This window comes from Mixophyes fleayi, chromosome 3, assembly GCF_038048845.1.
Source record: "Mixophyes fleayi isolate aMixFle1 chromosome 3, aMixFle1.hap1, whole genome shotgun sequence".
NCBI lineage: Eukaryota > Metazoa > Chordata > Amphibia > Anura > Limnodynastidae > Mixophyes > Mixophyes fleayi.
Window position 1 is genome coordinate 32728764 of NC_134404.1, and position 24351 is coordinate 32753114.

The 24351-nt window shown below is 41.4% G+C and overlaps 1 protein-coding gene across 2 annotated transcripts in view; it reads left to right on the top strand.

Moving 5' to 3' along the window:
* Positions 1-990: 990 nt before the first annotated feature.
* The window catches only part of CD2AP (CD2 associated protein), a 71202-nt gene continuing 47841 nt past the window's right edge, over positions 991-24351 (top strand). Inside the window, exon 1 of one of the 2 annotated variants that reach the window (XM_075201345.1) lies at positions 991-1272. In XM_075201345.1, the coding sequence (XP_075057446.1) occupies positions 1269-1272 (4 nt within the window). In that variant the 5' untranslated portion in view covers positions 991-1268. The remainder of the gene's footprint in view (positions 1273-24351) is intronic. The other variant, XM_075201344.1, reaches the window with a different exon arrangement.

A 24351-nucleotide genomic window follows, 5' to 3' on the forward strand; every position in this document is an offset into this window, starting at 1 on the left:
CACCATACTGTAGAATGGTGACTGCTCCCAAAAACGAAAAGGAATGCAAAGCAGCAGATATCCACGATATCTGCTGCGATGCACCCTTCTTAAATATGCGGGACACACTCAGGGACCTGTATTTCACGGTAAGTGCACGATAGTGCACTATCACTATTTCTTAAATATGGGTCCTTTCTGTGTAATCCAGGCTACCGCCCGGCAGGTTAGTGAAGCTTGAAGCGATATACACTTGCACAAATACTAATAACAATAATAACAGATCAAATAATAACAATTCAAATAATAGATTTCAATGGCAAAAGAGTTGTTAGAATTTTGGGACACCTAGGAGCCCAGATCATAATCCTAGTTTTACTCATGTCAACGTACTGTAGGGTAGAATGTTAAACGTTTCCCTAGTCCTTTGACTCAGAAAATACATCTAGCCCTTAGCTATGCGCTGATGTGCTATAAACCACTATTATATCATTCTACAACACAAACTTTGCATTTTTAAATCTATTCCCTCATTTTTCCCCATCCCAAGAACCTGTTGCATCAGTCTGAATCATTGTATGAACATTACTATCCTACATAAGAGCAGAAAGTGCTTCCAAGTAGGAAATGTACGCAGGTCTTGCAGGCCCCTGGTATTGCATGCTCCACTTGCCAGCTGTAAACACTGGCACACCCAACCCACTACCTGAGCTGGTTGACAGAGACAAGTCATGTGAAAGGTTCATGTCTCGAGACTTGTCCCTGCCAGGTCAGCAGCGGGGAAGGTATCTGGTCTTGTTTTTTTGTTTTTGTTTTTTAAAATGATTTCTTCTTGTAAATTATATAATCAAAAACCGACAATAAAAAAAAGAAACTTCCCGGGAGCTGACAGACACCACAGGCCGGGCGGTGACGTCACCACACCTGGTAACAGCGGCCACAGGCAGGACGGGCGGTGACGTCACCACACCTGGTAACAGCGGCAGGACAGAGTCTCCCTCTCTGGGAAGCAGGGATAGAGCCGGGAGAGGGAGACGGCGCTGTCATTGGCTGGCCTGCCCCCACGTGACGTGGCTGGGCTCCGAGCTGGCGTTCTAGACTTCGTGGAGGCTGCTCGGTGGCGGCGGCCGGGACGGAGGGAGACGGGACCCAGCCAGGGGAGGGGCCGGACACAGGACAGCGGGGAGCGGATTGGATGGGCTGACACCGTCGTTTTGGAATTGACGTGAGGGCGAGAGAGAGAGCGAGACAGAGAGAGGCCGGAGAGTGTCTCCCCGCACCCGGGCAGCATGGGTGAGTGTCCGGGACACATCCCGCTCCGGCAGGGCCTGAGGGGGGATCTCTGCTCTCTTGGAACGGGGGAGGGGGGTTGATCTTTGCTCACCTAGGGGGGGGGGATCTCTTCTCACCTGGGGGGGATCTCTGCTCACCTGGGGGGGATCTCTGCTCACCTGGGGGGGATCTCTGCTCACCTCGGGGGATCTCTGCTCACCTGGGAGCTGGGGGGGATCTCTGCACACCTGGGACCTGGGAGCTGGGGGGGGGGGGCGGATCTCTGCTCACCTGGGGGGATCTCTGCCCACCTGGGGGGATCTCTGCTCACCTGGGGGGGATCTCTGCTCACCTGGGAGCTGGGGGGGGGGGGGGGATCTCTGCTCACCTGGGGGTGGGAGAAGGGGAGAGGGTCTGTGCTCTGATCTGACAGATCTGTATCTCCTAGTGATGGGAACTTAAATCTGATATACAGAGACCCCCCTCCAACCGGGGATAAGTAACAGGGGAGCTTATGTTTGTTAGGTATGCAGAGGGGAGAGGGGAGACCCCCCCCCTTAACTTCCTCTATACCATAATAGCTAAATGCTGTAAGCAGTGTGCGCCCTCTTATCCCATACTTTATGCTTTCAGTAAGATGTGGGACAATATGAAACTGTAGGCAAGTTAATTATTTACATCACTTTATCTTATGTATCATTTAAAATTATACATCAGTTTGTGCATGTGTGTGTATATGTATTTGTGTGTGTGTATAAATTAATTAATATATATATATATATATATATAATATATATTACGTAATGTATTTATGTTGCTAACACCTAGTACATTGATGGGCAATGTTGGTTCAGCCCAGGAAGTGTCTGCCTCTTCTGTGTGAAGCAGAAATCTATTTTGTATTACAGGGAGAACTGTAATGTTATTAATAACCTCTGTTGTTAGTTCAGTGCTCTATACACAAGAAATCATTGAATGTTATGTGTTTTTTAGAGTCTGCCCCGTGTCTTCAGTCTGTGCCTTGCTGACTTCAGTGAATACTTCCTTTTAGAACTTGTCTAAATGTTAAATGCATTGACGAATTTATTTAAAAACTTTTCTATGAGAGTGTGTCACTCACTGACTGCTAATAGTTTCTGCGTAAAGCCATTTAAGCAGCGGGGGACGGGTGTATTTAACCTGCTGCCAGTGGTGTCATTTTCCTGGTTTCACAGTAGTTATTTAATCAGTAGTTTATTTAATCACCCAGTTCCAATTGTGCTATGTGCCTGAGACCGCGGTGTGTTAAGTGAATGACGCAGCGGGATGAGTTCCATGTACTTGCACCTATGCGGTTCATATAGGTCGCCTTGTATATCGAAAAGGAAGTTGCGTTTTCTGGAACTGGTGTTACACTTGTGTTTTGAACGCTACTTTACCAGCTAAAAAGGTGTCAGTGTTAATGTTTTTGCAAGGTGACAGGTTGAAGTAAGAAGAGACCAAGGGGTATATTTACTAAACTGCGGGTTTGAAAAAACGGGGATGTTGCCTATAGCAACCAATCAGATTCCAGCTGTCATTTATTTAGTACATTCTACAAAATGACAGCTAGAATCTGATTGGTTGCTATAGGCAACATGTCCACTTTCTCAAACCTGCAGTTTAGTAAATCTAGCCCCATATCTTCCCCTGTCATACTAAGTCATCAGGGCTTAATCTCTTCCATGTGACAGGGAAAGATAGCTCCCCCTTCACTTCAATCTGGCACTAAATGCTAACACCAATCTAGCAATGGAAAAGTGCCAGTGTGATACCACCCTAAATTTGCCCATAGGTGGGCAGATCAGACTGCTCGATCACAGTGGCAAGATCAGTGTCCAGATTTAGGTGGAGCACGGTTAATGGGGTCGGATAGAGACCCTACACATGATCAGAATGGTCCTAATGAGATGTTGGGTAACCATTTTGGATCCAGACATGCTGTAAATTACAGCCAATTCGGTTTAATATGCCCTAAATGGGCAGCAGAATGACCGCATGTATGGACACCTTAATGACTAGTGTATTCAGCCAATGATGACTTCAGTGGATGAGCCATTAAGTCATATAATTCCTTGGATCCTAAGAGTTATGTATACATTTTTGTCGGAGTTTAATCTCGCATAGTTGCAAAGTGAAACACTTCCATTCCAGTAGAATTTGTCAGTGAGAACTACCACCCAGTATAAAGCGTGTAATTTGTCTGGGCGACCTCAGCATAGCTCACCCGTTTTGTCCAGTTGTATTACATTTTTTTTTTCTTTGTTACATTTTGCGCAATCCTATTTACACAATATAACAGGAACCGGTTGCACGCTTTGTATAGGTTTCCTTTCTAAGGTTGACGCTTTTCCAACCTGCGTCTTGAAGGAAAATCTGAGCTTCAGTGAAAGTGCTAGAACGAAGCTTTCTGACACGTTAATGAAGTATAATAAATCTTAGTTGTGAAATATGGCTGGAGCACCTTGTGAGTGTTACAGGGAATGTTGGCAGGATGGAATGAGAGATAAGGACAAGCCTGTACAGTGAAATGGAGATGGGAATTATTTTATGCAATGGTTATCAGGAAATGGTGGAGGAATGTCTGGTTCCTGAGATTTCTGCTTGTAGATTGATTTAGAAGTATTGTCTTTGGGTTCTGCCTTTGTGTGTTTACAAAACACTGCTGTCATTACACTGCTGCTTGTGTGTGTGTGTTTCCTCAGTAGACAGCTGCCTTTGGAGTCGCTGCTGAAAAGGGATTATGTTTACCAGTGAAACATTGGATTATGATGCACGGCCTTGCTTTTAGATCAGTGGATATTAGGACTTTGCCTTTCAGAGCGCCTGCAATTCAGCAGTTGCCTTTTTATTAAGTTTTTACTTTGTCCCTGATTTAAAGGCTTACTCCTCTTTAGTTACATTCACAGTTTATGACTGTCAGCGATTCACATTAATACATATATCAAGTAGCTATTGGATATATGATCTGCAGTTCCTGATTGGTATGTGAGACCAAACCTGTTTAAGCTGCTAGAGTTGCATAATGTCCTTGTGTGTTCACTAAGTCACATACGTTAAGGAAATGCTCTATTCATACCTAGGGTGACACTTTCCAGCTCAACAATAATTTAGGATCTCATTTTCATAATGAGTTACTGCATACTTGTCTACTTTCGGCAAATGTAGTCCGGGAGAGGGGCACGGCGAAACGCCTCATTTTGGCCCCGCTTCCCGCTACGGAAATGTTTTGTCGCAGGGGCGGGGCCAAAATGACGCGATTCACCGTGAATCCTGTCATTTAGGCTAGGCAGTTGCGGAATGCGGGAGACTTGCCTGCTCTCCCGGGAGTCCGTGAGACCGACCTGAATTTCGGGAGTCTCCTGGACATTCCGGGAGAGTTGGCAAGTATGAGTTACTGTCGTCTCCATTTCTAACACGGTATAAGTTATACGTATATTCAGAGAATACAGTATAGTAAGCACCGCTCACACATGAGACTAATGTATTTATCAAGATGAAAAAGTAATGCATATATTTTAGTAAATAAACATTGTCTAGCCCAGACTTTCCAAGCTTCAGCTTAGTTATTTCTTAATTCCATCAAATAATATCTGTGATCCGTCTAATATTAGACTAAAACATTTGTTTTAGTATTGTGACCCCAGAAATATCTTTTTGAACTGCTCAGTGAATCCTATTAATAGGTTTCAGACAAGGTATCTTTATTTAAAATGCAATCCTAGTGAGGGCAGGGCTGGTGGCTGTGACATCACAGCTGTTTGTACAGTTATTGTGGCAATAAACTATACCAGCTATCAGCCCTTACATCAATACAATGGCAGCAATATTCACTGCAATCTGCCTGTTTCCTGGTTACTTGCACTAGTATTTGAAGCCTTCACAGAGTTAACTGCATTAGAGAAAGTAATACAAAATAAAGTTGGAGGGGGGGGGGCGCCAGCCAGTCCCAAATCTGCCTGTTAGTCATAATCAGAATTTATTTATATAGTGCCAGTAGATTCCGTAGCGTGGAACCAAGCTATACATTATTCTATATTGCTGCGTCTTCTAGACTATAGCACACGGGCCATGTTGTATTGGTAAATATGTATGTTTGTCCCAAAAGGGTTTATAGGCTTGAAAGTGAACATATCCTTATAAAAAAAATAAAGTGTAATCTTTCTCTTTCCCCTTTCCATGACTAATGGATATAGCTCTGCAGCTTCATATAATGGTGCAGACATTGGGCAAAAGCCACAGTACATTGACCCATATTTTGCTTTTTTCACCCTGACCTTTGCCCGCAAGCTGCCCACCTCTTACACAATGTCTTTGAGCAGTCGGCGAGCAGCAGAGTGGTGGCTGTCTTGCGGTAGTGGAGTCGGCTTGGGCGGTAGTGCCAGCTATTGGTTGGGCATGCAACTTCCTTGCTCGCTGAGGAGTTGGATTCTTGCAATGTAATGGGCATTGTCCCTGGGGATCTGGGCAGTACGGTGGCTCAGTGGTTAGCGCTTCTGCCTTACAGCACTGGGGTCATGAGTTAAATTCCCGACCATGGCCTTATCTGTGAGGAGTTTGTATGTTCTCCCCGTGTTTGCGTGGGTTTCCTCCCACACTCCAAAAACATACTGGTAGGTTAATTGGCTGTGTGTGTATGTTAGGGAATTTAGACTGTAAGCTCCAATGGGGCAGGGACTGATGTGAATGAGTTCTCTGTACAGCGCTGCGGAATTAGTGGCGCTATATAAATAAACGGTGATGATGATGATGATCTATAGTCACATAAGCTCTTTCTTTTCAACTTCCCAGAATATTGTGTGTATCTTTGAGTGAGGAGAATTGGATTAAAAATCACTTGGTTTTATTATTAAGGGTGGAAATGTGTGATGATATAACACTGGCACTGCTGGAGTAATTGGTGTTCATGCCCCCAGCATTCTAATACGGCACTACACTCCTTGGATAATGTGATGCACATTGTATTTAAAGTAGACTAGGTTTATTTATTTAGAATTCTGTTGTATATGAGCAGGCATTTTCCACACTTATCATGAAAGGAAATGCATTGTTTAATATTATTAGCTGTACATATTGAGATACATATTTTTCCATTTAATCAAAGTGAAGTTATTTTATATTTTATTAGAACTTTTTTTTAAAAAAAAAATAATAATTATACGGCGTTACTTATGTTCCAAACTTACAAGTGTTTTTGTTTATAAACAAGTCTTTCTACTTTGCTCTTGCTAAAAATACTTGTTGTGATCCATTACCTCCTGACCTGGTGCAATACTCTCAGGGATGTGCTATCTGGCTTCATTACATTTCCTAACTTGCTAAATCCTTAAGAAAGGCTTCTGGTGGCTGAATGCAGCCAGGTGGAGTGTCTCCAGTGTTTGGGTCCTTGTCCAGCACAGGTATGTGTCATGTGACTCTAGGAATGCCGGGTATTTGTCCCAACTTATTGTTGTAGTTTCCCAGCCGCAGAGAGAAACAATTCCAGGATTTTACACCCGGGATAGCTTACACGCCTGGCTTGCTGCTGTTTAGGCTGGATGTCTGCATTTGTGTTTCTACTTTGGGAAACGAACCATCTATTTGCCTGACTCAAGCTTCAGTCATATTTCCTGTTAAGAACATTTCAGATATTTTATGATTTTTCCTTTTTTTTTTAATACCTGTACATTACAATTAACTGAAAGGGGATATGTGGCCAAACTCCATGTTTGGGATTGTTGAAGATGTATGTGTCACTAGAGGCACAATCAATTGTATGTTTAGGTCCCACATGTTTTACTATTGCGTACATAAATACAATTCTTCCTCATACTGTTGTTTTGTTAATACAAACTAAACATTGTAGACAAATGTGGTCATTACTGATAATTTGTGCTCCTTCCCCAATGCATTGTGTTGTCACTGGGGCTTCTGGCTATGGGAGGGTTTCACTTGTAAACTTACTCACTTGTAAACTTACTTGGGCGCGTACTTATCTCTCTTTAGATCTGACAGAGCAGAATGACATTTGTCACTGCATGTACAATATAACATTGTTAGCTGATAATTGCATGGTTTCAGAACACACTTTTAATCTGATTACTTTTTGATTATAATTTTGCACCGAATGCAAAATTGAATTGGCCGACTGTATGTGATACTTCTGAGTAAATTGTCACCCTCATGTATTTATTTTCCTTTAACCATTTGATACATCCTATCTTTTACCTTGATGGCTTTTAAACATTTGTGGACGGTTTACATCTGCTCCAAACCACCCATAGGTGCCCCCCCTCCAAATAGCTTGTGCAATCTATACAAATGTGTAAATTACAGCTTCCCCCTGTGTGCTTCTGCCAGACATAGAAAGCCCTCATTTAGAACCCTGCATTTAAGTAACTAGTTAAAGTACATGTCAGGATTGCACACATTGGCAGATATGTTAAGTATAATTACAGGTGAGGAATCTGCTGACTGTCTAGGAAGGAGTAATATTCTGCCCCCACTGACCCTTCGTCTGCTGACGACGGTGTCCTTGATATCCCCAGAAAAATACTTTTCCTCTCAGGGGCTTTTAAACCTGCTGCTATTGATCAGGTTAAGCGTCAGTACGTATGCAGAGAACTGCATGCAATCCCTCACTGTGAAAATATTTGTCCTGCAGGTACAGTTGGATACAGGTTGTTTGAGAGAATCTAACCAAGCAAAGGAGTTTGGCAGGGTTTCTGTTTGCAAAATTGACCCTTTGGCCCCGTTTGGTATAATTTTAGAGGTAAAAAGTCCCCAAAAAAAAAAGTAGGATGTTTCCTTTAACAATAAATATTCAATCATATTTGAGAACGGATAATTTGGTTGTCCTGTGATCTATAGTGACATCTGTGCGGAAGTATCTGCTGAGCATAACACACGAGGTGAGCACAGTTATTTAATAATTGTTTTGGCCAGCATCATCATTGGGACAAGTTATGGCATGTGGATAACTATATAGTGTTCTCCCCAGCACCCATCATCATCATCATTTATTTATATAGCGCCACTGATTCCGCAGCGCTGTACAGAGAACTCATTCACATCAGTCCCTGCCCCATTGGAGCTTACAGTCTAAATTCCCTAACATACACAGAGAGAGAGAGAGAGACTGACTAGGGTCAATTTTGTTAGCAGCCAATTAACCTACCAGTATGTTTTTGGAGTGTGGGAGGAAACCAGAGCACCCGGAGGAAACCCACGCAAACACAGGGAGAGTATACAAACTTCACACAGATAAGGCTATCGTCGGGAATTGAACCCATAACCCCAGTGCTGTGAGGCAGAAGTGCTAACCACTTCGCCACCGTGCACACCTATTTCCCGGGTGCTCCACCCGGCTGTTTTTACTTGCCACCCGGCTCTTGGAGTTCTATTATAATAGAATAAACCATTGTTTCTCCTATTAGAACAGGCACAATGTGAGCACTACAGCCAGCAGTGTGTGTGACCACTGACCACCAGTCTGACCAGTCCTGGCAGGTGTGGGAGATGACCTCCAACATCTGCCCCCAACCGGCTACTTCTTAATGCCACCTGGCTGGCAAAATGTTCTGGGGAGAACTCTGCTATATCACAGTAAAGGCTTCTAATCAGGAAAATGGACATCTCTTTTAAGGTGTTACTATGGGTGGCTGGCAGGAAATCTGCAAAGCAATATGTACATAAAATCACTAGATAAAACACATTGAAGGTTTTAATGGCTGATGACGGGTCCCCTTATTGCTCTGTGTGACGTCGATCATGCAGATTCAGATGTAAGATCAGCATGTCTAACTCTAAATGCCTTTCTTGTTCTTCCTCATACTTCTGCCCTCTGATCTGCTAGTAGAAATATCTTAAAATGTTATTTTCTAGTGCTTCCTTGTTTACAAAACTTTTTTTTTTTCATTTGTTTTGGAAAGTTTAGTCGCCGTGCAGGGCTTCAATAAGGAATTTGGCAAACATTACCCTGTCAATTCTGTGTCCTTCTCCGGCATGTTGATTATTTTTGGGACACACCTCGCTTTAAGATCAGTTTGACAAAGCCTCCATGCATAGTCAGATCTGGTGGTTTGGGTCGTACAGCCAGGTATCTGCCAATTATCTAGTTGTTGGGTAAGCGGTCTGTACAATGACCACGTGGAAGTCCCTGGTTCTGATAGCTGCTACATACAGTATGTGCTGATGCATGACATTGATTGGTGGATTATGAATGGACATGGTTTTCCTATTGGTCCAACATCGTGGTGTTTATAGACCATCATCATCTGCTCATGTACAGACTTGCATTTTTTTCAGTCCAGAAATGGAAACTGTGAGTGAGGTGCAGGTGTAGTGTTTTAATGATTGCCGAGAGAGATTAGTAAGACTGATAATGCAATAAATAAAATCTGTACAGTTAAACCTCTGGAGGATTCTATCACTTCCTCCACACGACAGCCGGGAAGAAACTGTGTAGTCTGCATTCACTGATGTCATCCGCAGGTGCTCTCTAGTCGCTGGACCAACAACTGTGTGTTGTTTCTTCTTTACCCACAAACACCTGTAACAAACAGTCACAGACAGCGTTATTCGCTCCACTAAATAAATACAGCAGAACAAGCTAAATTCTCCTTTTTTTTTTATAAAACTTTTTATTTATAACAGCAGATGAGTATAAAGTACAACAGTGCGTGACAAACATATTATCCAAGTACCAGGATTACAAAATGTAAAGGCTCAAATAAGGAAAATAAAAAATATATAAAAACATCAAAAAATATATAGATATATTTTTCACATCCCAGTACATTCCACCTGGGAGTAAAGAACTACAAAATGAATATTGAGGTAGAAAGTCTTCCCAAATCCAAAGGTGCATCCTGCACTGTTGTACGTATTTAGCGTATATAACAATCTGCCAGAATTTTTTATTTTTTTGGGGGGAAGAAGGGGAAGGAGGGAAGGGAAAGGGACAGACCAGGTTGGGTGCATAGCCTCGTCTGAAAACTCACCACAAGTGTGATAATAAAAGGAGGGGGAAAGGTGAACATTCTCCTTTTTTTAACGAAGCAGAGTTTGTTGTACACAGCATATTAATAAATGGGGAATTAATTGCTTAAAGGCACTCTAACCTCAATTTCTTCTATTGTATAGTGCACTCGCCCATAGATATGATGTTGTTTGTTCTTTGTGTAATCGGCAAGCATAGTGTTGTGAGGCACGCTTTATATTCTCCAGGGCTCTTTAGCCGTCTTGGGGTCTCTTGACCCTTAAGCTGGATACACATATATGCAATTATCATGCAGATCACACCATTCACAACCTCCCATGAGCATGTTTTATCCTACCAGACAACATCGCATCTGTTGATTTGGTTTCCTAAAAATCATAATCCGCGATGAAGCAATGTCTGGTAAATGTGGCAGTGTGTACGCACTCACAACCAGCAGCGTATGCAGATATCTGTAGAGTGTACAGAGTCACTATCTTTTCAGCAGATGGTTGTGAGGGATGAAGATCACAGATCTATAGGTAAGTCATGTAGGTATGTACACATGAATCTGCATGGTCATCAGGACTTTCAGTCCTTGGTAAAACTGTTACAGAAATCACATCTGAAGTAAGATTGCGTAGGTGTGTACCCAGCTCTATACTTGCCTGATGCCCTGTGGTTCTTCCACTCTGCAGAACTATCTGCTATAAGTTGTGAATACAAAAGTAATTGATGGAGGGAAGACCTTGACACGGATTTAAAAAATCTTGGCATATCTGGATACAAACTACCCAAAGGTTTTTGAGACTGTAGTAGGAATATTATACAGCCGTGATGGGTAACCTGATACAATGCAGGGGCTTCATGGGTGGCCCTCTATCCTACAATGCCTCTGTAATAAAATAAAATAATAAAAGAAAGGGACACCTGCTTTAACAAGCAATGTGACAAAGAAGCAGGAAAGAGCTCAGGGTCGCAGGTGAAGGTGGAGGACCGCCTGCTGTCCATCAATATTATTCACTGTGGGCCTGATCTTGAATTAGAAGCAAAGAAAAGGTTTAACTTTGCACCTTGGCAAAACCATGTTGCATTGGAGGGGGAGGTAAATTTAAACTGTGGGGACAGTATTATAGTTGGGGTAGGACATGTCATAGATCACATTTAATTGCAATGTAAAAATAAAGCTATCAAGTATTTGTGTGTGACATGAAAAAACAGCCAGTGTTTATCTTATGTGCAAAATAAGAAGTCAATTTGTACCCCTTGTATTGTAACATGGTTAGTCCAGGTGTATATTTGCTTTTTTTTTTCCTTTGCTTTGCTCCTACTCAAAATCAGGCTCTGTGTGTTTATTTTAAACCGAACCATATGAATAGTTCTGTAACACACAGAATGACTGCCCTTTAAGTCACTTGTTGGTGAAGTCGTGAATCTCATGTTTTGTGCTTTTTATTGTGATGTTTACTTTATTACCAGATTAAGGTGTAAGGTGTGTTTAGCACAAGTAGAATCGTATAGCTGACATTTTCTACAATGTGCCTATGGAGGGTGGCCAATAGTTTGTTAAACCAATGTGTTTGTACCTCCTTGTGTACGCACGCTGTGTGGGTCATAATCTCATCAACTGCGCTGTTTAAGAAAGCAGTTTATAAAAGTTAGACCCACTATTGGGAATTATCATGTGTCAGATCCCTGTGTATTACATGGCAAAAAGGACAATCTGTTCAATGTGTGGAGTAGTGTAACCTCCCTAGTTTGTATCACTCTGAGAAGGTAGAGATGGAAGGTGCGGGGCACAGAAGCCTAAACCCTCATAGAGCTGAATGGTTGGCCTGAGGTTTCTTAGATTGCTGGATATAGACACATAAGGTACGGTCAGTTAGGTCTGAGAATAGCAAAACATGTCCTTGTTTGTACTGTAATTTAACCCACCTCGGGAGCCAGACTACATGCTGAAGGATGGACTTTATTGAAAGTTTTCTTTTTGTGATAGAACAATATAGTTATTACAGTCCAGTATTTTATGCAGCACTAAGACATTCGTATAAGACAAATGTTTTGTGGATAGACTTTATGTACAAGCACTGTCTGAATAAAGAGGTAAGGAGGGCGCTGTGTGTGTCTTGTTCACACCAGATGACGGATCTGCGAGGGAATGACAGGGAAATATTAAACTTTGTGTTTTATATTGTCTCCGTTTATGGGTGTTATCGTATTCACAAGACCTACAAGCCATTTGTATTGTCATAATTTGCAATCTATGGTTGTTTTTACCATTATATTATGTTATTATACAGTAACTTCACTGTCCAGCTGTCTCACAAACCCCCAACATCCCTGTTAAGTCTTAAACAGCTTGTTTTATGAATTTCATGTCTGATTTCATTGATTTTTAAATAGACATTAGTGGAGTCTGTTAAAGGACCGATACACATACACACGTTTTTTCTGTTAAAGATGAGATGTATTCGCTTTATGTATAAATGTCTGCTCACTTGTAATATTTGCTGCTGCTGCACATCTTGTTTGTAAACTAGCAGACGTGAACCGGTTGTTCCCTGTGGCGTCAGCGTTTGGTGGCTGTTGGTGCATTTAGATGTTCACATTAGGGGGGCGGTACACGCTCCCAGCTTCCGTGACTTTGGGTGTTTGCTGTATGAGGTTACACACGATTCCAGCCCGCAGTCTCTTTCTACCTATCACACAGGTTATAGACCTGCTGAGTGGCCCCCACACACTTCAGTTTTGCCACCACCTATTGATACGGGTAATAGGACCCCAATATACTGTCCCACACTTGCACACAAGACTTCTTGCTACCCACAGGTTAGCAAGGCCTGCCCCAGCAATCAAAGGGTTAACTCTTCACACCTTCAGACTGTTGCAGAAATATAAATGCGAGTATACACTAGGCTTGTTAGTCAAATGTAACAAATCACACACCGGCATTCAAAGGGTTAACTTGGTTGAGCTATATTCTTCTTAACAGGCTAATGAATTAGAGCGGCGGTTCCCAAAGTGTGCGCCGCGGCGCTGTCACTGGGGTGCCGCGGTGCTGTCACTGGGGTGCCGCGGCCCAGCCAAAAAAAAGGAAAGAAAACAGAAACTTACCAATCCGCACGGCACCGGGACCCAGCAGCCTCCTCTCTCCCGCTGCTGTCACTGAATATCGAATATTTTTTTTGGGCTGGCACGTGGCAGAGGAGGGGGACAGGGGGCAGAGGAGGGGGACAGCGTGAGAGTGGGCAGTGTGCCTGGATGCAGAGGGGGCAGTGTGCCTGGTTGCAAAAGGGCATTTTTGCATACAACTAAATAAGTATTTCTGTCGTGACCTAAATACTTATTACAACTTTTTGACCCAACTACCTCCAAAACAGGACTGCTCAGTAATTATTTTGGAGGGGTGCCTTGAAAAAATTTGGAGACTCTAAGGGTGCCGCGAACTGCAAAAGTTTGGGAACCACTGGATTAGAGTATCAAGGACGCCACCTACTAAATTTATATATAAAACAGAAAGGGCGCAATGAACATGAAAAAAATGTATAGACAACAAAATGTAAAGACAACAGAAATGTTTATAGCTCCTTTGAACATGTAAGTGGAAGTACCGCGGGATAGTATACCAGAAGGCGTGAGGAGGGGAGAGCAAGTTAAACTAATTCTTACCCTAGAATTCCCTATGTATGCTGGCAGTCCTCGGCAAGCTGTCCAGATAAAACGATGAGTCTCCTATGAATAGAGGCTCCGGAGTGTCCGGGTATCTCGTGTAGCCGCGTCTTGGAACGCGGAAGTGATAGGTTGACCCGCACAAGTACGGTGGTTGATTTGGTACAAAAATGTGGTCCAACGCGTTTCATCCAGATAGGACTTTCTCAAGGATATTTTTAGAAAGGAATTGGAGGGTTCTTATGGGTCCTGCCTCTTCCTGATTGGGTAAATACTTTAATAGTAAGAAATGCATGTAAATGTGGTACATAGATAAAAGAAATGAATAAAAATGGATAAAATGGATAAAAACAGGCAGTTAAAAATGCCAATAAACAAAGAAAAAGTAAAAGTAGAAGTAGAAATAAAATAAAATAAAAATAAAAATAAAAATAAAAATAAATGAATGAAAATTTACAAATTTAAAAATGAACCTAAATCAAAATCACTGTTAAGACCAAATGGCATAAGGGTTCTCATCATATAAATCCATTTGGATTCCAACCGTGATATATTTTCCAGATAGTTTCCACCTCTCCAAAATCTGTTAACATGTTGTATTCCCAAAAATTTTAGTTGTTTTGGGTTGCATTTCGGATTGTTAATAAAATGATTGGAAACACTATGAGTTTTGAGTTCTTTTTTGATGTTATAGAAATGTTCGGCCACTCTTGTTTTAAGGGTACGTTTTGTTCTACCAATATATTGGAGGCCACAAGTGCACTCCAACATGTAAATGACTCCTTCTGTATGACAACTGATAGCTTGTTTAATGTAAAATGTTTTACCATTAGATGTAGATTTGAATTGAGTGATAGCTTGAGTCTGAGTTATATTGCAATCCTTGCATGTTTTGCAATTTAAGCAATAATAAAAACCTTTTTTCTCTGTTTTGTTTGATTCTGTTGGAGAGAAAGGAATAAAACTCTTGGTTAATATTTGTCGTAGATTTTTTGCCTTTTTGTATATAAATCTTGGATTTACAGGTAGAAAGCTAATAGTTTCCTGATCCAGTTTTAAAATATGCCAGTGTTTACGAATGATGTCTTCTATTTCTTTAGAGTTGCTATTAAATTGGGTTATGAAAGAAATCTCTGGAGCAATAGTTTTTTCTTTTTTCTTTTTGTATTCAAGCATAGTAGACCTTTCTGAATCTCTTACTTTATTCAGAGCTGAGTCTACCAGATTTTCATCATATTTCCTTTCTACGAACTTTAATCGTAAAGTATCACTTTGTGTTTCGAAGGTATCTTGGTTGGTACAATTTCTTTTCAGTCTCCTGAATTGGCCTGATGGTATGTTACGTATCCAGCCTCTATGATGATTACTTGAGGCTAGGAGATAATTGTTAGTGTCAACTTCTTTAGATGAAACGCGTTGGACCACATTTTTGTACCAAATCAACCACCGTACTTGTGCGGGTCAACCTATCACTTCCGCGTTCCAAGACGCGGCTACACGAGATACCCGGACACTCCGGAGCCTCTATTCATAGGAGACTCATCGTTTTATCTGGACAGCTTGCCGAGGACTGCCAGCATACATAGGGAATTCTAGGGTAAGAATTAGTTTAACTTGCTCTCCCCTCCTCACGCCTTCTGGTATACTATCCCGCGGTACTTCCACTTACATGTTCAAAGGAGCTATAAACATTTCTGTTGTCTTTACATTTTGTTGTCTATACATTTTTTTCATGTTCATTGCGCCCTTTCTGTTTTATATATTGCCGTTTGTACTATAGGGGCTGCATATTAGATGAGCGCTTACCTCTTTTTTATTGATACTAAATTTATAGATTTAATGTACAAAGGTACATAAAAAATAATTAATAAACTAATGACATAACATACACATGCAAAACAGTTTAAAATAAAAAGGGTTACATTCAGAGTATAACTTACATGAGTTGTATAATCTGTGCCATGAGAAATTGGCCAGGAAGATGGACAGTTTATCAATGTGGATTGATTTTCCCAAAAGACTGACAATTTGTCCCTTCACAATACAGGTTTTTACGCAAAATGACATGGGACGGCATTCACAGGGCAGAGTGGATACTAATGTGGGGCGCGGAAATGCCCCCTGGGTGTCACCTAGGGTTTGTTCAAAACGTTTCCTAAAGATTTTACCTTTGGTAACTTTTCTCAGATATATCTCAGAGACATAACTTCCCCTTCAATAAACTGGTCATAACTTCCCGCACATTTAAAGACCAAATATGATGGGATTAAAACAATATCAGATCTAAATCCGAAATACATGTGACTACGGCTGTTCCCTGTATAGCTGGTATCTATGTTTTAAAACCCTTGTGTGGATTTTGCCCTCAGTACGGAGTGACATATGGATTTCCCAAAATATGAAATATGAAGGCATTTCTTTGAAGCTACTATTTCTAAATACCTGCCTAGAGAACCTTCAGGTTTTGTCTTCTGTCTCCAAGATTCTCACCTAGGCATATGGCTCTCCCCGACTCACACCTAGGGGTATATGTATCAAGCTGAGAGTTTTCCAGTGGGTTTGAAAAACCAATCAGATACTAGCTGTCAAATATTTAGTACATTCTACAAAATGACAGCTAGAATCTTATTGGTTGGTATAGACAACATCTCCACTTTTCAAACCCACCGGAAAACTCTCAGTTTGATACATTTACCCCCTAGTGGTTATTTTGTGCTTACAATACCTATTGAAAGGAAGTCGGTTAGGAAGTGGAATACAGGATCAAAACAATGGATATCTAGGATCTGCATATCTTAAGTTTCCTCACAAAGGGTCTGCTCAACCTAATTACCTCCCACTGGCCTAATTGACCAAATGTTTTAAAAAGGAAACGCATTATTATCTGAGGGGAAAATCATGTTCACTTCTATGTAACGATGTAATATTTTATTTGGGCCCTGACATCTAATATTCTATTTCATCCTATCAGATTTAGGCCCTCAACTTGACAGGCGGTATAACTGAAGTACTGTGAATATGACAGTGCCGCCTTTGAGAAAGAGCCTTAGTCACAGGCCAAGCATTGGGGAGCTACACGCTCTCCTAACAGGTTGCTTGCTGTAATAAAAGGCTATTTACGTTGGACCAGGCTTCATTGCAGCCCAGCAGAACATATACATATACCAGAAGGTTGCAGTCTGTTTAAGCCAATCTGTATTCTTCAGTGTTAAAATAAAATGACCAGGGGAAAACCAGGGCTCACTTATTAAGATTGCATGTATTTTTATTATTATTACCCCCTAAATACGTTTTGTAGATGCTTCTGTGAACCCCAATGTTCTGAATTTGTGTTTTTCACAATGCTGGTTGCTATGGTGCAATTTCCCAGCAGTATTTGTCCCTCCCCTGTTTCCCAGTCACTGAACTGCCCCCATAGCCTGATTGGAGCCGCAGATGTTGGAATCCGGCCCACACAGCTGCAGAGAAGGCAACACGTAATAACGTTTAAAGAGAACCTCTCGCCTCAGTAATGGTTTCTTTTCCCCCAGACAGTAAAGTTTATGGAGCTTTGCTTACTTTAAAAAAGACTAAAATACAAACAAAATAAACCATTCCCCCTCTGCATCTCCTCTGAGGAGATCCACCTGGGCACAACCAATGGGCCAGTACGAGCAGCCAACTTCATACCTTTGGGGCTCCCTCCACTCCTTTCAGTCACAGCTTCTGGCCTCCTACACCGCCAAACTGAACCAAGAGCGGCCGTGGGCAGTCACCTCTGCACGTACTAATGTCAGTGCTGGCCTCAGCTGACCAGCGTGTCCCAGTGCTGCTTATTGGTGCGAGACTGTGGGTTATGTGACTCTCGGCAGTGGGGAGAGTGCTGGACAAGTATAGAGCGACCCCCTTTACATATTGAATATCATGCACACTAATGTTACGGGAATCTTCTGGGGATCAGAGGAAAGGAGGTTATGAAAATATAAAGTAATCAAGCACTGGATCCATTAATGTAATGTTTCACTAAGGTGGCCGAATGGGCAATCCTACGGTCACGGATGGACCATCTTGAAATGTTTTTTACAGTGAAAATGTGCACAACTTACTGTAACGCTGGGTTATAACACATAGGGGGGTATTCAATTGATGGCGGGATCGCCGAAAACCCCGCACTTTAAAAATATTACTGTTAATACGGTAATCCTGCGCGTAAATAGCATTAATACGGTAATTTACTCGCTGGATTTCAGCTCGCAGCTCAGGGAGCTGCGATCTGAAATCCAGCAAGTAATTACCGTATTAACGGTAATATTTTTCGAGCACTGGGTTTTCGGCGATCCCGCCGTCAATTGAATATGCCCCATAGCGTTAGAGCCAGAATGATCTATGTGACACAGACCTTATTGTAACGCTGGGATATAACACACAGCGTTAGAACCAGAATGATCTATGTGACACAGACCTTACTGTAACGCTGGGATATAACACATAGCGCTAGAGCCAGAATGATCTATGTGACACAGACCTTACTGTAACGCTGGGATATAACACATAGCGCTAGAGCCAGAATGATCTATGTGACACAGACCTTACTGTAACGCTGGGATATAACACATAGCGCTAGAGCCAGAATGATCTATGTGACACAGACCTTACTGTAACGCTAGGATATAACACGCTGCGTTAGAGCCAGAATGATATAAGTGACAAATGGCACAGCACAAGTTAAACTGTATATTTATCAACAAAAGAGAACGTCGACAGTAAATTGTTCATTAGTGGAAAGTGCTGTTTTTGGAACAGAATGCAAAGCTTTTGTGACTTTACTTTGGAATTAAATTGATTTAGTTCCTCATTTGTAATGGTATTGCTGCTTTATGTGAGGGGATTAGTCAGGTTATCTGTGAAATCCATCTTTGGTCTAGTGGAGAGAAATTGTAGTTTAGGAACCTGTTAATTCCTATGGGATAGTTATCCTTAGATTATCGAGCTGGTTTCCATTTCCTGTATTACACGTTTCATTTTACCTATAAATCTTAGACTTTGGAAAGGGGTGAGGTAGATGTTAATTATATTTACCCAGATCATGTGATAACGCTATTCATAGTGACCACACACCTATTTGGAAAGGACAAAGGCTGAGGGAGATAAGGGCACTGCCTTGCTGGTGCAGAACATCGGTGTTTACGGAGCTGGAACAGAGCATTGAATGAGGTTATTACTATTTTATTATTAATTTTTGGAAGTGTTCCTTAATTCTAGCTGGGTAAATCACTAGTTTCCCAGCTTTATTCTCAGCGCCATTGTTTTTATACTTGTCCGTTCACAGAAATCATGTAATCCCTTTCTAACTTGTTGATTTTTATTTTTATCTATTTGGTTAAATTCAGCATATGGTATTTTTGCGTTAAAATGTCCAGGAAATATGTCAGGGTGTGTGAACTTCTCTTTACTTAAGCATGTCATGTCAAAAGGGTGCCGAGACTTTAGCATACACCTGTATATAAGTATGTGTGTATATGTTAACATATAAGTACATGTGGCCTGTACCAATAGTCACCAGAATGTGCCATGTTCAGGATCTAATTACGTCACTTCTGCAGCTGCGGAGATGTCGCTAGCACCTAGTGGATTTATAGGGGGAATTCAGTTACGTTACTGTAAAAAGTAACGCGGCCTGTGCACTATTACATACATTACGGTAATAGTGCACATAATTACCGTTAATATGGTAATTTCAACGCCGGCTTTTTGCTCACGGCTTCCTGAGCTGTGAGCAGAAAGCCGGGTTAATGTGACTGTATTAACGGTAATAAGGTTTACCGTGTTGGTATTCTGGGAGGAATTGAATGCCACCCTATATAGACTGATTATTGTTAGACCATAAAATGACTGTGTGTAGGTGAGAGGACCACATAAAATTGCAGTTTATGGATTTTCTTCTAGCATTTGTCTTCTGTAAATATTATTGGAAAACTGTAAAATGTGTTATAGGATTTTAGATAGTTTGTAGAGTTTCCGTTGCCTGCCTTCTCTTCCCTACAATCCTTTCATCTCTTCTCATAGTCCCCTGTCGGTCCTGTTCAAGTGTCTGTGAGGTATTGCATTGCTAAAACGTGCGTGTGACATCATTTGGAGGGCATATGACATCACTGGGAACATTAACAGGTCTGTAAAGTACCTAAAGATGGGACATAGTGGGCAAACCTAATCCTAATGTGTTCATAGCTTGCAGAGAGGTGCTGGCTTCTGTTTGGTTTTGGGTTTTTTTCTGGGGAGGGGGAGGGGAAGGGGGTTACTCCATTTCAGATACTACTTTTGTGAAGGCACAAATCTTGTTACACACATCAGTCTTCCTGTCCATAATTCCACTGCACACTGCAGTCGGCCTGTTCTTAGCCTGATAACAGAGGACAATAGTGTGCACTAGGCTGCACGGCACATGTAAATACAAATTTTAACTTCGTGTTCTGTCAAAGTATGGGAATTTAGACCGTTATATCTGTGTGTGTTAGTGGTCCTGTTAGCCAAAATAGTTCTTCACTCTCTAGCAATCTGGAAGAGTTATCACTGAATGAGCACAAAGTATTGGATTATAGGAGATTAGTAGCCAAAAGCTCCATATTTTAAAATACTTTCCAAATCTAGTTTCCTTAAATGTTCATAAATGACAGCTGTATGTGCTCTCTCCCCCTGTGCTTGAGACTTCAGCTCTGATACAAACATCTTAAATTATCAGAGCGTTAAAGCAGAAACTAACCAATGTCAGAGCTTTCATCTGCTTCCTGGCCTGTAGCTGCTGGCTTCTGCTCGGATACATGTGGTGTTGTATCCAACTTAAAGTGTGCATTGTTCTGTCTAACATCTAAAACGATTTAACTGGTGTAAATATGAATAGCTGTTCTAAATAGCCTTGTTTTGTTTACTGGTCGGCGGTCTGCAGGTGGAGTTGAACATAACTGTGGTTATTAGGTGTGGTGAAGGTGAGAGACTGAAGATGTGTTTTATAGTTGCTCTGTGTTCCGAATAAAGGGAGCGTCTGTAGAATGTAAGTCGCAAGGTAAATGTGAACAATACAAGACCAGCACACGTCGCCGTTTAGCATTAAATGGTGAGCCCTAGGTAGGTATGCTTTCTGTACACACCTGCCGCTCTAGGTATGATCCTCTGTTTCATGGATAATGACTTTGTTGCAGGAAAGTTGTACAGTTAGTAACTGAATTTCCACTAGATATTTACAGTCATTAAAGTGCTGCATGTACTCCGCGTTGCATACTTTTCTGGGGATTTACCTATTTTAAGTTTTAGTCATAAGATTCGGATTGTTCTGCCATCCTTAGTGATTTCTACACATCTCGGAGGGTGCAGGCCTTGCCAGGCTTCTTAAAAGTACATTGTGGCTTCCAAATGCATCTGACAGTCTCCTGCCTTTTAACATAGATTTGTCCACCATTGTCTGATTCAGGTCTTAAACACGTTTACAGCATATTGCCCAGATAATATAATATGCTATGGCCACCAATTCAACACACACTTTTTCGGCACGTAGTGTGAGCACAGTGAATGCTATCACTATATGTAAAATATCACTTAATTGTCTTGTGTCTGTAATAGTCGTTCCACCAGGTGTCCCCTTAAGCTGGGTACACACTACACAGTTTTCATCCAATAATTGGCTAAATCAGCCGACCTACGATCTCTCGTTCAAAAGTCGGGTCAGTGTGTGCAGTGACACGATGGTCGAAAGTCTGCCCAAATGGACGATTGTCGCCTCATTTGGTTGGTCGTACCGTTTAATATTTTCGTTCCAATCTCGTTTCCGCTGTGTAGTGTGTATAAACTTCCGACCGATCCACAACAGTGAGTATGAAATCACAGTCATTGCTCACGATAACATGGCTGTAAAAAGTCGCTAAAGGGACGTCTGCTCTTCCCTTTATCGTCCTAAACAAGGCTAGTGTGTATGCAGTCCATGGACCGAGCGATCGGACCATCGATCGCATGTAAAATCGCTCGGCATAAAAAGTTGGTCGAAATTTCTGTAGTGTGTACCCAGCTTTACTCCACAAACCCTGCCCTTATCTGTTGTCCATGATCTGTCTCCAGTTTATCACTGTTTCCTTAAAGCTCCATTACCATCTAAAGTGGAGAATGATTTAGTGGGAGAGCCAATGAAAAGCTGCGATCGAAAAGCTGCGATGTGCGTGATCTCATCTTTTGATTGGTTCTCCAGCTCACCCCCTTCTCCCCATCCAGAGTATCACACAGACCTGGTTTTTAGCTGGGACACGAAACCCAGAAAACCGGTGCATGGGGACAAGGAGGTAATTAGCTGCAGGTGGTAGTCCCGCTTTAAAGAGGCGAGTAATCCCTTGTTTGACATTGACCTATATCAGAGGTTGTGTACTACTGAGCTGCAGTGGTTGAAATGCTGCAGATGGCTGTAGTGATGCCCTGTTCTGGGCTCTTCATTGGGACCAAAAGTTGGCACATATTTCAATTCAATGTTATTGTAATCATTATTTAATGGCAGTTAATTAATGGTAATGATTGCAGTTTGTTAATGGGTATATCCTTTACAATGCTAATAAGATTCCACGCCCAGAAACTGGCTGTGCGCTTGTTGCAGAGTTCTGTAGCATCCCGGAGAACCAGTTCAAGTGCTCGTCTGCAGTCTCCTCTCTGTCATAATAAGGATGGATGAGTCATTGGGCAATATTCTTTTTCTTACTTAAATTTAAGCATCATTATTTGTTTTATACTTTTAATATAGGTGTTCTTAAAGGGGTTTATTGGTACTCTTACTATTACTCTTTGTTGGTTTGTGTATATGTAATACATGTCGATATATAACCTGTCCAGCAGGAGGATATCTGGGGACATGATGTGGAAGGTTTAGATGCGTAGAGATACATTGACAGAACACTGGTGAAGTACTGATTTAGGGTTAGGTGTCAGGCACCAAAAATAAACAATTGCAGTGAAATTCAATCCTTACAAATTAAAAGGCAAACAAAGTAAATATAGTCCCCCTTATAGGTGATTGATAAACTGCAGATTTGAAGCTGAAATCCCACATACATATACAGCGCCTGTAAAAAATCCTCATACAGTGTCGAAATCATTACCTACCTTATTCCATTACACAATTGAAATAAATTAATACAACCGTATGAACTGTATCCAGCTTTACTTATACTTATACTTTTCGCCTTACAACATTCAACTGAAGAAAAAAAAAAGGCAACATTTCTGAAAAATTAATAAGAAATGCAAAACTAAATGACAGGTTTGAAAAAGTGATCAATCCCCAGATTTAATACTTTGTAGAGCCACCTATTGCTGTAATTACAGCCACCCGTCTGTGCGGATGTATCTCTACCGGCTTTGTGCACCTAGATTGCGGAATATTTGCCCTTCTTCCTTGCAGAATTGTTCCAAGTTCAGTCATATTTCGTGATGAGCGACGATGGACTGCTCTCTCCAAATCCATCCACAAATTTTCTATCTGATTTAGGTCAAGGCTCTGACTTGGCTGGTCAAGAACTTTCACCTTTCTATCCTTAAGCCATCCTTAAATTTATCTTTTCTTCAAAAGCTGGTTGGCAAACAAAAATGGCTGAAGAACCTATTGGTCCTGCCAAAGAGTCTTATTCTAAGACTTATTTTTCACAAGAGGTAAAATAAGCAACTAGCCGGGGTTTTGCTGGACCTGGTATAAAATTTACCTGGGAAAAATTATATATGTGTGTGTGGAAAAAACTATTTTCTCAGAAAGGGCTCATCCAATTGACCTGAAATTTGGTATACTGACATTATTTGACAAAAAAATTAGAATAGTCAAGTCAGTTAACTTCCATCATCCTCCCTTCCCCCCGTGGGAGGGGTAGTAAAGGCTAAATTTACGAGTTGAGGGGTCAAACTCATTTTCATGAGGTCATTTTACCTCATGAACACACATTAAAAAGGCCGCTTGCGTCGGGAACGAACGCTCTTCCCCTGAGGAGGCCTGGGCTAGGTCCAAATACATGACAAGAACCTTGTTAAGACCTTAAGTAGCTTGATTTGACTAGAATGCATGAGTATCATGCACGGGTTAACGTGTGTGTGTGTGTGTGTGTGTATAATAAATATATATATGCTGCAATTAGTATGAATCTTAGAATGGCACTTTGATAAGCTCAGACACATTGAAGCTTGTAGGCGAGGAAAGTATAATGTTAAATAACAGCATCGGGACCGAATTCGATATTTTGCTAAATATTTAAAATCTTGCTGCAAGTACATAATGATATTAGAATATGGCAACGTGTACTGGAAATAATACTATGGCAAAAGAGAGCATTTAAATTGTTAAAGCTACAGAGGACTGGAAATTCATTAGAACTCATTCATCTGTATGGAAATACAGGGAATGTAGTAAAATATACAAAAAAGATAGTGGAAACTGCAGACAGTGAGACAGGAAGTAATGC